At 41.4% G+C, this 13,404-nt stretch overlaps 1 protein-coding gene across 1 annotated transcript in view; it reads right to left on the bottom strand.

The window, feature by feature from the left end:
- The window catches only part of LOC124612389 (roquin-1), a 238,999-nt gene that overhangs the window by 158,596 nt on the left and 66,999 nt on the right, over positions 1 to 13,404 (bottom strand). The window contains exon 6 of the mRNA XM_047140567.1: positions 6,982 to 7,315. Within this exon, the coding sequence (XP_046996523.1) occupies positions 6,982 to 7,315 (334 nt within the window). The remainder of the gene's footprint in view (positions 1 to 6,981; positions 7,316 to 13,404) is intronic.

The following is a 13,404-nucleotide window of genomic DNA, read 5'->3' as shown; positions in this document are numbered from 1 at the left end:
TACTTGCATGAAAGCAGCAATAATATTTAAACAACAATAGATCAAGTAATCACAAAAGAATCAGATGAGTATCAATTTAAAGTTCTTTTTTTGAATTTCTGGAAAGAAAAATTAAATTATTCTTTTCATTCAGCGGTCTATTAATAGATATTTCTGAAACAGAGATATCGCCTGGGAAGCTCACAGCACGTTGAAGAACTGTTACTGTTTGATGCTGATTATTGGTTCTACTGCACTTAAAGTATTATCTTCTTCCCAACTGAAAGAATATATAGCTGGTGATTTGTTCGAAGATCCTTTTGAATAATGAATGTGAGGTAACATTGCACTCTGTGTGCCTTGTACTAAAACAGTAATAAATATCAGACTAGAATTATATTTGTCCCCACAGTTGTATGAGATACCAAGTCATACAAGACCAAAATTATTATCAGATCGTACGACATATTTGCTTTCATTATCAAGACTATTTTTAAGTAGTCAGAATCAAAATAAAACAAAAACACAGTATCAGATAAAAGGACAGACATTGTTGCATGGTGGTGCAGATTTCTGTGCAGCATCACAAGCATGACATTTGAAAGTACAGTGTGGGTAGATGAAACTTGGGTTAATGCAATTCATCATTATGTTTATGCTGAAGTGAGGAGACAATGTCAGTGCCTGCCAAAAAAGGAGTATGAATTGTTGTCTTATGTGCAGATAAGAACAAATCTGACAATATCATCAGCCATTTTTTATGAATAATGCCCTGTATCATTCAGTTGTTCACAGGACACCAACATTGGCAACCAAGAAAAATATTACTATTCAACGGTTGAAAAGACGAGATGTGGCTCTCAGGAAAGATTTAAAAATGACGCAATTCCACAAAAGGAACCACAATTTCCAACCTACATAATTTGTTTCCTTCAAGTAAATTTCATATACTAGAGGTACGTGGGAACAAAGAAAAAATTACATTGCAGCAAACAGCAAAGAGTTGAATAACTCCTTGTGGAAGCAGTCAGCCAAGTGACTAGTGAGGAGTAGAAAAACTGCTAATAGCTTTACTGTTCCTGCACCACTCTCAGGCGTTTAAGACGAGAACATGCCATCACCCTATCATTATTTTGTGAGTACTTTTTTACAATTATTACTGTTAATATACTGATAAACTGTTCAGTGTGACTCTAATCTGTAGGAGTATACGAGTCCACTCACCGAAAAGCAGTACTTAATTTCTAAAATTTTAGGTGCTGGATAGCACCTCTTCAAACATACAAAATCGCAAGTTGTGATTTTTGAAACTTGTCTACATCTGCACCTACATAAAACAGAAAAACCAGGATGGATTACTCTCCATCAACATAGATACTCTCCATCTACATAAATACTCCACAAGCTACCGTACGGTGTGTGGCAAACACAAAAAGAGGAGGAAAAAACAACTTTCTATGTGCCTCTATATGAGCCTTAATTTCTCATATCTTATCTTCGTGGTCCCTACGCGCAATAAATGTTGGCGGGGTAAAATCGTTCGCCAGTCAGCTTCAAATGCTGCTTCTCTAAACTTCCTCAATAGTGTTTATTGAAAAGGACATTGCCTTTTCTCTAGATTCCCTTTTGAGTTCCCAAAGCATCTCCATAACACTTACATGTTGTTTGAACCTACCGGTAACAAATCTAGCAGCCCGCCTCTGAATTGCTTTGATGTCTTCCTCCAGTCTAACCTGGTGCGGATCCCAAACGCTTGAGCAATATTCAAGTATAGGTCACACCAGTGTCCTACATGCGGTCTCCTTTATGAGTGAACCACTCTTCCCTAAAATTCTCCCAATAAACCGAAGTAGATCATTCACCTTCCATACCACAGTTCTTATATTCTCATTCCACCTCATATCACTTTGCAACGTTACATCCAGATATTTAAACGACTTGACTGTGTCAAGCACGACACTAATAATACTGTATTTGAACATTACAGGTTTGATCTTCCTACTTATCTGCATTAACTTACATTTTTCCACATTTAGGACTAGCTGCCATTCATCACATCAACTGGAAATTTTTTCTAAGTCATGCTGTATCTTCCTACTGTCACTCAACTTCGACACTTTACCATACTCCACGGCATCATCAGCAAAAAACCACAGATTGCTGCCCACCTTGTCCAATAAATCATTTATGTATATTGAGAACTACATCGCCGTACTCACAGTAAATACCCTGGAAAGCCCGAGGCGAACATTACAAAAATCCACCGAGAGACTGCTACCGCATGTAAGGACGGTTCAGTACCAGAGCCTGAAACATGAAGGTTAGTCATGCTACAAGATGGGTCCTCTCCCACCCACTCTACTCACCAGACCGCAGTCCATGTGACTTCTACCTCGTTTCACAATTGACAAAACCACAGTGTGGGAGGTGTTTTCAAAACGGGGAATGTCCTCATGGCATTTCAGCATCTTCCCCATTGTTGGCAGTGCTATGCGTATGCACTGGGGACTATTTTGAAGCACGATAGTGGATTCTGATTCTTTTTGTTCCATTCATACTCGTGCACAATAAAGTTACACAGAGACCCAATGTGTGCGTGTCATTTCAACCTCCTGTAAAGGAACCCCATTTTGCGTTGTGATTCAGATACACCATGACCTCCTGTACAGGAACTCTATTTTGTGTTGTCATTCAGATACACATTGCCGTACCGGTTAAATGCACATAGTGGGATTCTGATGTCATCACATTATCGCCTGACATATGATAACCGCCATGACTTACAAATTGATCCCTGTATCTGTAAACATTATGCACCAAATTTATTATAGGCAAACAGCAAGCATGCATTACAGGCCAATCAGGACGTTCCCTAGATAAAAAGAAGTACAAACAAACTTGTGATAAATGATTTCTCGTTCTTTTACAAAATACTGTTCTGAAATTCAGGTTTTTAAAACATGGCATAAATAGCGACAAGGAAGAAACAAGAGTTTGTGAAAGTAAATTATACAGATGCTCATGTTCAAACATGTTTACCTTGTTTATTTCTGACTGACTTACACAGCACGAGATGCTGTCCTGCTACTAGATCACTGGGACTGCCAATAGTCATAAACAAAAGGCAATATGTACTAATCACAACTTTGGAATGAAGCTCAACCTACCTTGTTTATACTGTAGATCTCTGAGGTTGCTGGCAATTGTAAATGAAAGGACAGAACAGACAAATGTTACCGGTATGTACCGGTCACAACTTTGGAATGAAACTAAACTTGTCAAGGCCCCCCCCCCGCCTAATCCTATACCTATACCTCTACATTACAAGGATGGGTTGGGGTGTGCGGCTATAGCTCACAGGGATGCAGCTTGTTTGCCAGCAAGGAATGAAGGGAAGGAGGTATAGCAACTGCATAGGCTAGAAATATGATGCATAGCTATCTGAGCCATGGGGAATGGCACACACTGAAGGTGACATGGCGATGTGAATTAGGAGGGGTGAAGATAGAGGAAGAGGAATTTGTTGGGTATGGGAACAGTGGATTACCACAGACTGGGAACAGGACGATTACGCAAGCGATGGATGTGTTGCTAGGATAACTCCTTTTTCGTAGTTCAGAAAAGCTGGTGGTGATAAATTTATGCATACAAAAACAACTTGTGTCTTGCTTTGGTTTCGTTTTTATCATTTGAGAATATGAGCAGCAGTGACTGGGCATGGGGTGCCATAAACTGATAAGCCGCATCTGGGAACATTTCCATCTGGTAACGAGAACTGTCAATAGCATGATTCACCACACAGACTATAACTTTCAATAAAATATTATTAAACTGTCATCACAGACTATAACTTTCAATAAAATATTATTAAACTGTCATCATGAATCTGACAATTTCAGTATCATATTTTATTGAGTTCTAACTTTTTTTTGTATCCTTATTTTGAGCCCTTTTACATCCTGTCTAACATAAACATGCACTGGTCAAAAACTGAAGAATGCATCTAGTGTTCTGTTTTACTGCATCTGCATCAAATGGAGAATTCAGCCGAGTAAACAGTAAAATTACAAGGAGACAAATGTCTGGCCAATACTTACCTTTCAGAGGGGAAATTCCATTACTGCTGATACACATTTTAAGAAAAAAGAACCTCTTCCTTGCTTCCATAACAGTTAGTTTCTTAATTAAGGAGGGAAGAGGAACAGGTTTGTAAATGTTCAACACAAGGGGCAGGTTACCTAGATTCCACACTGAAAGAGAACAACCAGTTTTGAGGATGAGTGGGGGCGAAGTAGTACGGAAATAGATGAGAAAAAGACATCAAAGATAATACATTGGTAAGGACTGTGCCAGCTTCAGTCCATAAATGATAGGAGTCGAGAAGCAAAGGCAGATTAAGAGAAAGAGAAATTAACAGTGCAGTTAAGAGCTAGGAGGAAAGTGATGAAGTATATTTTTTGTGGGCAAAAGAAAAGAATAGAAAAGAAAAGAAAGAAGAAAACAGGGAAAGTAAAAAACTTAGAGTAAAAAGTTTAATAAAAGATATAAGTAAATGGAACAACTCACGTTCAAGAGGGTGGTGGAATAACAGAAAACAATGAAGAACAAGTTTCCGTCTTCAAGCTCAGGGAAAATAGGGCCGAGTGGGATGATCCGAACTGTCTATTTGCTGTAGCAACCTCTCAGGTCCTGTAAGTCTCACTGCAGAAAGTGGATCTTGGCGAATGGATATTGGGTCTCCCCAAGGCAGACAGTTTTTCTGGGACAATTCATGTGCTCTGCCACTTTATTAGTGTTCATTCTTACATAAAAACCAATGCAATGAACACGTTAGTAAACATAGGTAGCTGTCTTGGATGATGTGTTGGATTTAGCAGCAGTATGGGTGGAATAAGTGGTTGCTGGAGAGGGCAAGATGTAAGTTTTGTAGCAGGAACAATAGTAGGTATAGGAAATTTGTAGATGGAATTTTGGTCTAGGAATGTGACATGGTTTGACAAGGATGTTACAGAGATTGGGACAGTGATGGAAGATTAAAGTGGGTCTTTTCAGGAGCATATCAAGAAGAGCTCTCATTTCAGGATTGGCCTGAGAAAGTCTGAGCCTCAGTAGAATAATGTATTGGGGCATGACAAATGGGGTGCTTCTATGTTTTTTGGAACCAGATACTGTGTTTGAAAGAAGTTGAGAGGAAGAGACTGCACAGGAGATTTGCTGACGGACAATATCTGTGGTGTTATTGTTGCTAAAGAGGAAAGTCTAGATGAGGTAGCTGGTGTAGGTGTTGAGGGGATCAGTGGTGGAGGTGATGTGTTTGCCCAGATATCCAGGCAGTAGGGAAGTGAGGATTCGATGTGGACTAGGTGACAGCAGTTGAAGTGCAGGTCTTACTGTTAATTGGTTGGTTTTATGTGATGATCGGTTGATGGTCAATGTGAAAGAAGACGGCTTTGCACTCAGAAAAGCAATTAATCTGTTTCACGAACTGTAGGAGTAGTTCTTCACCATGAGTCCAGGCCACAAATACATCATAAATAAATCTGGAACAAGTTCAGGTGTGGGTGTTGAATACCTAATTATGTGGACGCTGAAAAGATAGTGAGTCATAGGACTGGACCATCCAAGTTCCCTTAGGGGTCCCCCAGATCAGTTTGCAGGTCCAGCCCTCGAACATGAAGTAGTTATCGGAAATGACAAAGTTGACTGGGATGACAATAAAGGAGGTTATGAGGAGTCTGTCAGTTGGTTCTTAGGAAAGCAGTGTTCTACGGATGAGAGGCCGTTGTATGTCTCAGGCAACTGAAACCACACTGCAAGTAGCAGCACCAGTGCATGATGGGAATGGTGACTGGGTGGGGGTAAGGAGGAGGCAGGAGGAGGGATAGTATGGTGGGGGTCGCAGTGCGGTTTTGATTGCCTGAGACTGCAGTTGTGTGTGAGAGTTGTTTGCACGCGTGTGTGTGTGTGTGTGTGTGTGTGTTGGGGGGGGGCACAAGCATGTGTGTACCAGGAACACTAAGGAGCTGTACAGAAGCAGTAGCGCATGCTTGTGGAAGGAAAGAGGTCATTAGGTGTGGTTTTGTCCATTGAGGGGTGAGCTGATTATCCTGTGTGTCAAACACTTCCCATCGCAAAATATCCAGTCATGTCTAGGTCAGAACTCAGCTTGATTATGGTTTAGGGAATTCCTGGATGATTTTTGGGGTTGAGGTTTCCTTTTTCTTTCTTCCTTCTCTTTATTTTTGTACTTTTTTATCTTCATCTCCCCTCCCACTTCCACCTTCTCTCCCTGGTTTTCCTCCATCCCCTTTCCTACTGCATTTCCCTTCTCATTTCTCTTCCTCACAATCATGTTTACTCCTCACTCTGTCTCTGGACTGACGCTGGCACAATTCTACTATTATGGATGCCTACAATCACTGACAGAGCTCTTCATATTTTTCTCCCTTCTTCCAACTACAGGTGGGACACTCTTAACTTGTGGTTTGAGTAACCTGCCCCTCCTCCCGAAGCTGGCTACCTCCCTGTGGAAGGAACTAACAGTTCCAAAGGCCACAAACAGTTTGTTTCCTACTTTTAAATGTTTCTATCAGCAGTACTTGACTGTTGCCTCCCGAAAGTGTGGACACATCAACCATTCTGTCTTCCAGTAAATATATATTATTTGTAAGCCATAAACTTGTTTTTAACATAGTTATAAATTTCATTCCAGGTTTTCATTGGAAGTTGGAAGAGACTCCTTAGACATAATTTTGAATACAATTATCAACAGAATGCAAAGCCAAAATACATGTTAAGATGTTCCAATGGAAGACTATGCTACACAACCTTATTAAACTAATAACTGAAAACTGGAGGTGTAAATAAAACATCAAGACAAGAAAATAAATGAAAAAATACATACAATCTCAGATTCAATTCAGAAATGGAAAGCAGCATACAAATAACATTTTTATTTTTAGATTGCTTTATATTGTGGAAGAAAACACTTTCAATTCTTACCTGGACTTGGATCAATTGCTGCCAACAACTCTAAATGAGATCGAAGAACAGACAAGTTTCCTGGATCTCCTGTCCTTTGAAGAGCAATTACCAACTCTTGTACTGACTGGGCAAATGATTGAGGAGTTTGTAGTTTGTCAATAATGCTTTGCATATGTGATTTGTGGGCAGTGTCACCATAAAGTAAAGCAGACCACTGATCAGGAGCAATTCGAAGGCCAGCTTCTGTAGCTATCTGGACAATTTGAGCATCATGTTCCCTTCGTAAGGCATCATATGTTCTAAATTCTTCTTTTAACTGCATTAAAGATGAATCTCCTTCCCTTTTGGAAACCTATTTGGAAACAAATTAGTTTTGGTTTATAAATCAGAAGCAAGTAATATTACAGTTGTGATAGTGTCAAGGTATGTAAAGAAATATAAAGTAAACAACAAACGATATAAAGAAGTATAAAAATAATTATTTAATGAACACTAATGCTACCACAGGTAATTTTGAAGGGCATACTACACTATGAAAATAAAAGTTTCTCCAAATTTTATTAGATGTATTTAGATAGAAGCAAAAGTTATTCGTCACTCTCTCACTCTCTCTCTCTCTCTCTCTCTCACACACACACACACACACACACACACACACACATACACATACACCTACCTATATGCACGTATTTTTATTTAGGAGGGCACCTGAGGATTAAAAGGTGAAAGATTTTGTTCATTTAATATCATCTCTAATATGGAAACTAAATGATAGAATCAAGGAGCAAAATGAGCCAACTGGGGGTGGCGAAGAATTGCTAGTGATTTGCACAGCTGGTGGATAAAGAGCCACAAGATGAAATCTCTGCTTTTTTATAAAGTTGGTTGATCACTATTTTAAGTAATTGTAATGGGTCAGAGGAACTTTTCTACTCTACTCTGCATAGGGGGAATATAGTTTCTTACCAATTAGACAAGTGGAATAAACAGGCAGTTCCTGTGGTCAATGACGGCAGAGATAACAAAGTGAACGGCTAGCCAAATACAAAGTCTAGAGTGTAACAAAGAGTCCAAGGAGCAATCCAAATCTAAACTTCATACAGGCATGGTCAATCATACTAATAATCTATGACACACATCAAAGGTTTAAAGTAACTAGTGAGACTGCTGGGCAAGTGTTGGGGCACAGTATCTACAGACACTCTTGCATCAGTGGACGACCGAACATGATACATCTGCCATTGCGTCACACCCCTAACCCCTTCTGTGTGGGAGCTAACTGTGGCCAAAGTATGAAGTCCAAGTATCGATACTCAAGCTGGGCACAGAATTCAAATAACTGTCAGGTACTAACAGTACTGAACAGAGATGGATCTCTGAACGAGCCTATGATCTAATCTATAAAAGGCAATGTCCCGATAGACTGACTCACTCACTGACTCATCATCGTCCAGACCAAACCACTAAGGATAGAAACTTGAAATTTGGACAGAATGTTGATCTTTTACTGTAGGTACCACCTCCACTACCTCTACAAAATACTACTAATATGAAATCACCACTACCTACACCTCATCACCCAAAGTGAAATACTGATACTCTCAGCACCTAGAAGAACATTCCAACCACCACCTCCACAAGCTATCAAGTCTGCTGATATCCTACTCCCACTTTGGGGCACCACTATCCAAACCCCATCCTATCCACAGTGTTCCTCCTCATTATCCCCTCACCCCACTTTCTTACCTGCTGAATCCCTAATTGTCATTGTTGATGCAATATGTCCCTGATGCGATTGAACACTATTCCTCCCAACACACTGCAGATTCCAAACCACCCACTTCATGCCTTGTACACCTAGCCAACTACGTCCGAACCCATAACCACTTCACCTTTCAAGGATGGCATACAAACACATTCATGGCATAGCCGTGGGCACCTGCATGGCACCGTCCTATGCCAACCTTTTCATGGGCCACTTAGAGGAAACATTCCAAGCTTCTCAAAATCCCAAACCCTTGGTATGGTTCAGGTTTACTGAAAACATCTTTACAATCTGGACCCAAGGCCAGGACACCCTATCCTAATTCCTCCACAACCTCGACACATTCTCTCCCACCCACTCCGCTTGGTCCTCTTCCACTCCTTGTGCCACCTTCCTAAATGTCTACCACCTCCTCTCAGATGGCTCCATCCACACCTCGGTCCACATCATACCCACTGATCACCAACAGTATCTGCACTTTGACAGGTGCCACAACTTCCACACAAAAATCCCTCCCATACAGCCTGGCCACCTGTGGTAAACTCATCTGCAGCAATGAGAACTCACTCGCCCAGTATGCTGAAGGACTAACAAATGCCTTCGCAGACAGACGATACTCTCCTGACCTAGTTCACAAACATGCCTCCCATGCCATATCCTGACACACACCAGATCCTCATGTCCATGCCAAGAACAGACCACAAAGGAGTGCCCCCCTTGTCACCCAATACCACCCAGACTGAAATGACTGAACCACATCCTCTGTCAGGGCTTTGATTATCTATTGCAATGCCCTGAAATGAGGGACATCCAACCCAAGATACTTCCCACCCCTCCCAAAGTTGTGTTCTGCTGCCCACCCATTCTCCACAACATCCTAGTCCATCCCTATGCCATTTCCTCTCCCAATCCACTATCACAGGGATCACATCCCTGTGGAAGGCCCAGATCCAAGATCTGCCCAATCCATCCACAAAGCATCACCTACTTCAGACCTGTCACAGGCTTATCCTACCCCATCAAAGGCCAGCCATCTGTGAAAACAGCCAAATTATATGCCAACTCTGTTGCAACACTACACAGTATTTTACATTCGTATGATAACCAACCAGCTGTCAACTGGAATGAATGGCCATTGCCAAACTGTTGCCAAAACCAAGGTGGACTACCCAGTGGCACAACATGCAGCAGAGCATACCAGGCTAAGATTTCAATGGTTGCTTCACAACCTGTGCCATCTGGCTTCTCCCCACCACCATCAGCTTTGCTAGGTTGCACAGATGGGAGCTATCCTTACAGCACATCCTTTGCTCCCATAACCTTCCTGGCCTACACCTAAGGTAACTCACTATCCCACTCCCCACCCAATAGTGTGTGTGTGTGTGTGTGTGTGTGTGTGTGTGTGTGTGTGTGTTTTCACCATCCCCTGCTCCAGTGCCTCTGCCCAATTTGTGTTCCACATCAGCTAGTTGTGTGCTGTTATCTCACACCCTAGTCTACGAAACCGAGTGCTCAGCCATCTACCAATGAGCCCTCTAGCTGCAACCCTAGCTAACCCACAGATGGCTTTCCACTCTCCCACGAGCTGCCAGGCCCCAACTCCCTCACTGTCTTCTGCCTCTCTCCATCCCTCACCCCACCCCACCCCACACCCATAACATCAGCCCAGTAAACTTACCACGGGCCACGAAAGAACTGGCAGTTGACTGAACACAATGTAGGGAGACAGATTTGTGTGTGTGTGTGTTTTTTTCCCACGAGCTTGAAAAATGAAGTGCATTCTGAAAGCTAGCCAATCTCTGTACCTTTTGTTCATGTACCTATCAATGACGCAGCACTTCTGCCTTTCAGTGAGTAGTCTCCTTTACTCCTAAATAATTCACATGTCTCTACCACGGAACTTTCCGTACAGTACAAGGTGTATAATTTAGCTTCCGTCGTTTTTTCCCCAATACTTGAGGCTTTAATGAAACAAATTGGTCACACATGTATCATTCAATGTATTTTCTATCACTAGCCACTACTTTCTACCATCTTTTGGGCAGTCTAATAATCCAGCATAAAAAAAGTTGTTCATCATCTGAAGCGATCCACGAATTTATCCAATTTGTGACTTCTTCATGAGATCGGAAATATTGGTCAGCCAGGCCATGCGCCATTGATCTAAGCAGGTGATAGAGGGAGCAATGTTTGAAGAATATGGTGGGTGGGGTAGGACTTCCCATTTTAACGTTTCCAAGTACTTTTTGACCTCTTTTGCAATGTGGGGTCGAGCATTGTCGTGCTGCAAAATCACTTTATCGTGCCTCTCGCTGTATTGCGGCAGTTTGTCTTTTAATGCTCTACTCAAATGCATTAACTGTGTTCAATAACAACCACCTGTGATTGTTTCACTTGGTTTTAACACCTCATAGTACACGATACCAAGCTGGTCCCATGAAATGCAGAGCATGATCTTGGAGCTGTGAATATTTGGTTCGGCCGTCAATGTGGAACCATGGCCGGGATATCCCCATGATTTTTTGTGTTTAGGATTATCATAATGAACCCATTTTTTGTCCCCGGTCACAAGGCGATGCAGAAATCCCTTCCGTTTTTGCCTCTGAAGCAACTGTTCACAAACAAACGCATGCCGTTCAACGTCTCTTGGTTTCAGCTCACATGGGACCCAAGATCCTTCTTTCTGAATCATGCCCATAGCCTTGAGACATTTTGAAATGGATTACAGTGTCACTCCCACTAACCATGCCAATTCTTCTTGAGTTTGACATGAGTCTTCACTCAGCAATCTCTCCAATTCCGCTTTTTCGAAAATATTCTCTCTTCCACCACTATTCCGGTCTACGACGTTAAAATCCCCATTCTTGAAGTGTTGAAACCACTCACGACATGTTCTTTCATTAATAGCGTCCTGACCATACGAACTTGAGATCATTCGATGAGACTCAGCCGCTGTTTTCTTCGTATTGAAACAAAACAGTAACACCTCCCGCAAATGACGAGAATTAGGCTCGTAGACTGACATTTTCAATCAAGAACAACTTTATGATGCAGACACAAATCGACTAATGTTTGACTGAGGTTATACTGACCAAGGTTTAAGCTAACTGACTGATGTCTGCGATCTGTTTCTTTTGACCGCTGCTTACTGTTGTCGCCACCTATCGGCAAATGGCGGAAGCAAAGTTGTACACCTTTTATTACACTATAGGTATCATTTAAGATCGGTTGGTAGGACATGTTTTGAGGCATCAAGGGATCACAAATTTAGCATTGGAGGGCAGCGTGGAGGGTAAAAATCGTAGAGGGAGACCAAGAGATCAATACACTAAGCAGATTCAGAAGGATGTAGGTTGCAGTAGGTACTGGGAGATGAAGAAGCTTGCACAGGATAGAGTAGCATGGAGAGCTGCATCAAACCAGTCTCAGGACTGAAGACCACAACAACGACAATCATTTAAGAAGGAATTTTCAATTTTTTCAATTTTTTTATTATTTTTTATTTATTTATTTATTTATTTTTTTTTTTTTTTTTTGGAAATATGTCACTATTAAGCCAATTTTGAAACCAAACCCACAACAACTGGTATTTGTTTTCTCTGTCAGAAATAAGGAAATACTTGTTTCAGCATTTATGAAAATTTAGCACACAACCCTGTAATAAGTGTACTTTGTTGTGTCTGCAAGTTCATCCGGTATGTTCAGGGCTAGTTTGTTTATAATATTATGTGAGTTGCATGGGTTTGGTATGTCAGTGCATTTCAAGTGACTGAGTATTTCTAGGTGCACTCGTACTATTTATATTTGTGGTGAATATACAATGTTCAAATGAATTAGGGAAACATGTATCAACAATCAGTATAGTAAATCTATTTTGATATTGACAGTATCTATAGTCTTACTGCATGGCACGAAATCTTCACTTTTAATGTAGGCAAAGATTAAAATCATTAGTCATCTATTTGCTGTGTTACACACTAAAGTGTCAGGTGAACCCTGCTGAAGGAAGTGATTATTGGTGTCCCAGAATTTCCTAGTTAGGTACACAGATGTCAGTTGTCATACAACATCTTAATGCAGTGCAAGTTGCAAGGGCAGTCTGTTTGATCCAAAAGGATGGACTTTTGGTCATGTTGCTGCAGATGTCAATGTTTCTCCACATGTCATCGCTACAGGGAGACAGGGCAGTATGCAAGGTGAGTTGGACAAGGTTGTCGACACTTTGTATCTCCACGTGAAGACAGATGCCTAGTCATCCCTGGTTTGCGATGGTGTATGTATACCACATGTATAACATATCCTATATCCTATTATTCACAGACGAGTCCTGGGACATTCTGATGCAAGGTGAGGTCCATGTTTGTAGGTGGAGACCGATGGTGAGTGGTACCTGCCAAATTTTGTCCAGGAAACTGACAGATTTCCAAGGTTCTGTGGATGTGGGAGGCTTGACATTTTCCATAGTTACCTTACTGCCTTGCAGTACACTGAACAGATCCTGTTGGATCATGTGATGGCTGTTTTATACGATGGTAGTCCTTAATGCCATCTAATGCCATGGCCCATGTGGTGGGTGTCAACAGGAATGTCTTGCAAACCATGACACTGAAGTAATGAAATGGCTGGCAGCGAGTCCTGATCTAAACTCCATCGTGCGTATGTGAGACATGCTCGAC

The sequence above is a fragment of the Schistocerca americana genome, chromosome 4 (genome assembly GCF_021461395.2).
Source record: "Schistocerca americana isolate TAMUIC-IGC-003095 chromosome 4, iqSchAmer2.1, whole genome shotgun sequence".
Classification (NCBI taxonomy): Eukaryota; Metazoa; Arthropoda; class Insecta; order Orthoptera; family Acrididae; genus Schistocerca; species Schistocerca americana.
This window is presented reverse-complemented; position numbering and strand designations above follow the sequence as displayed.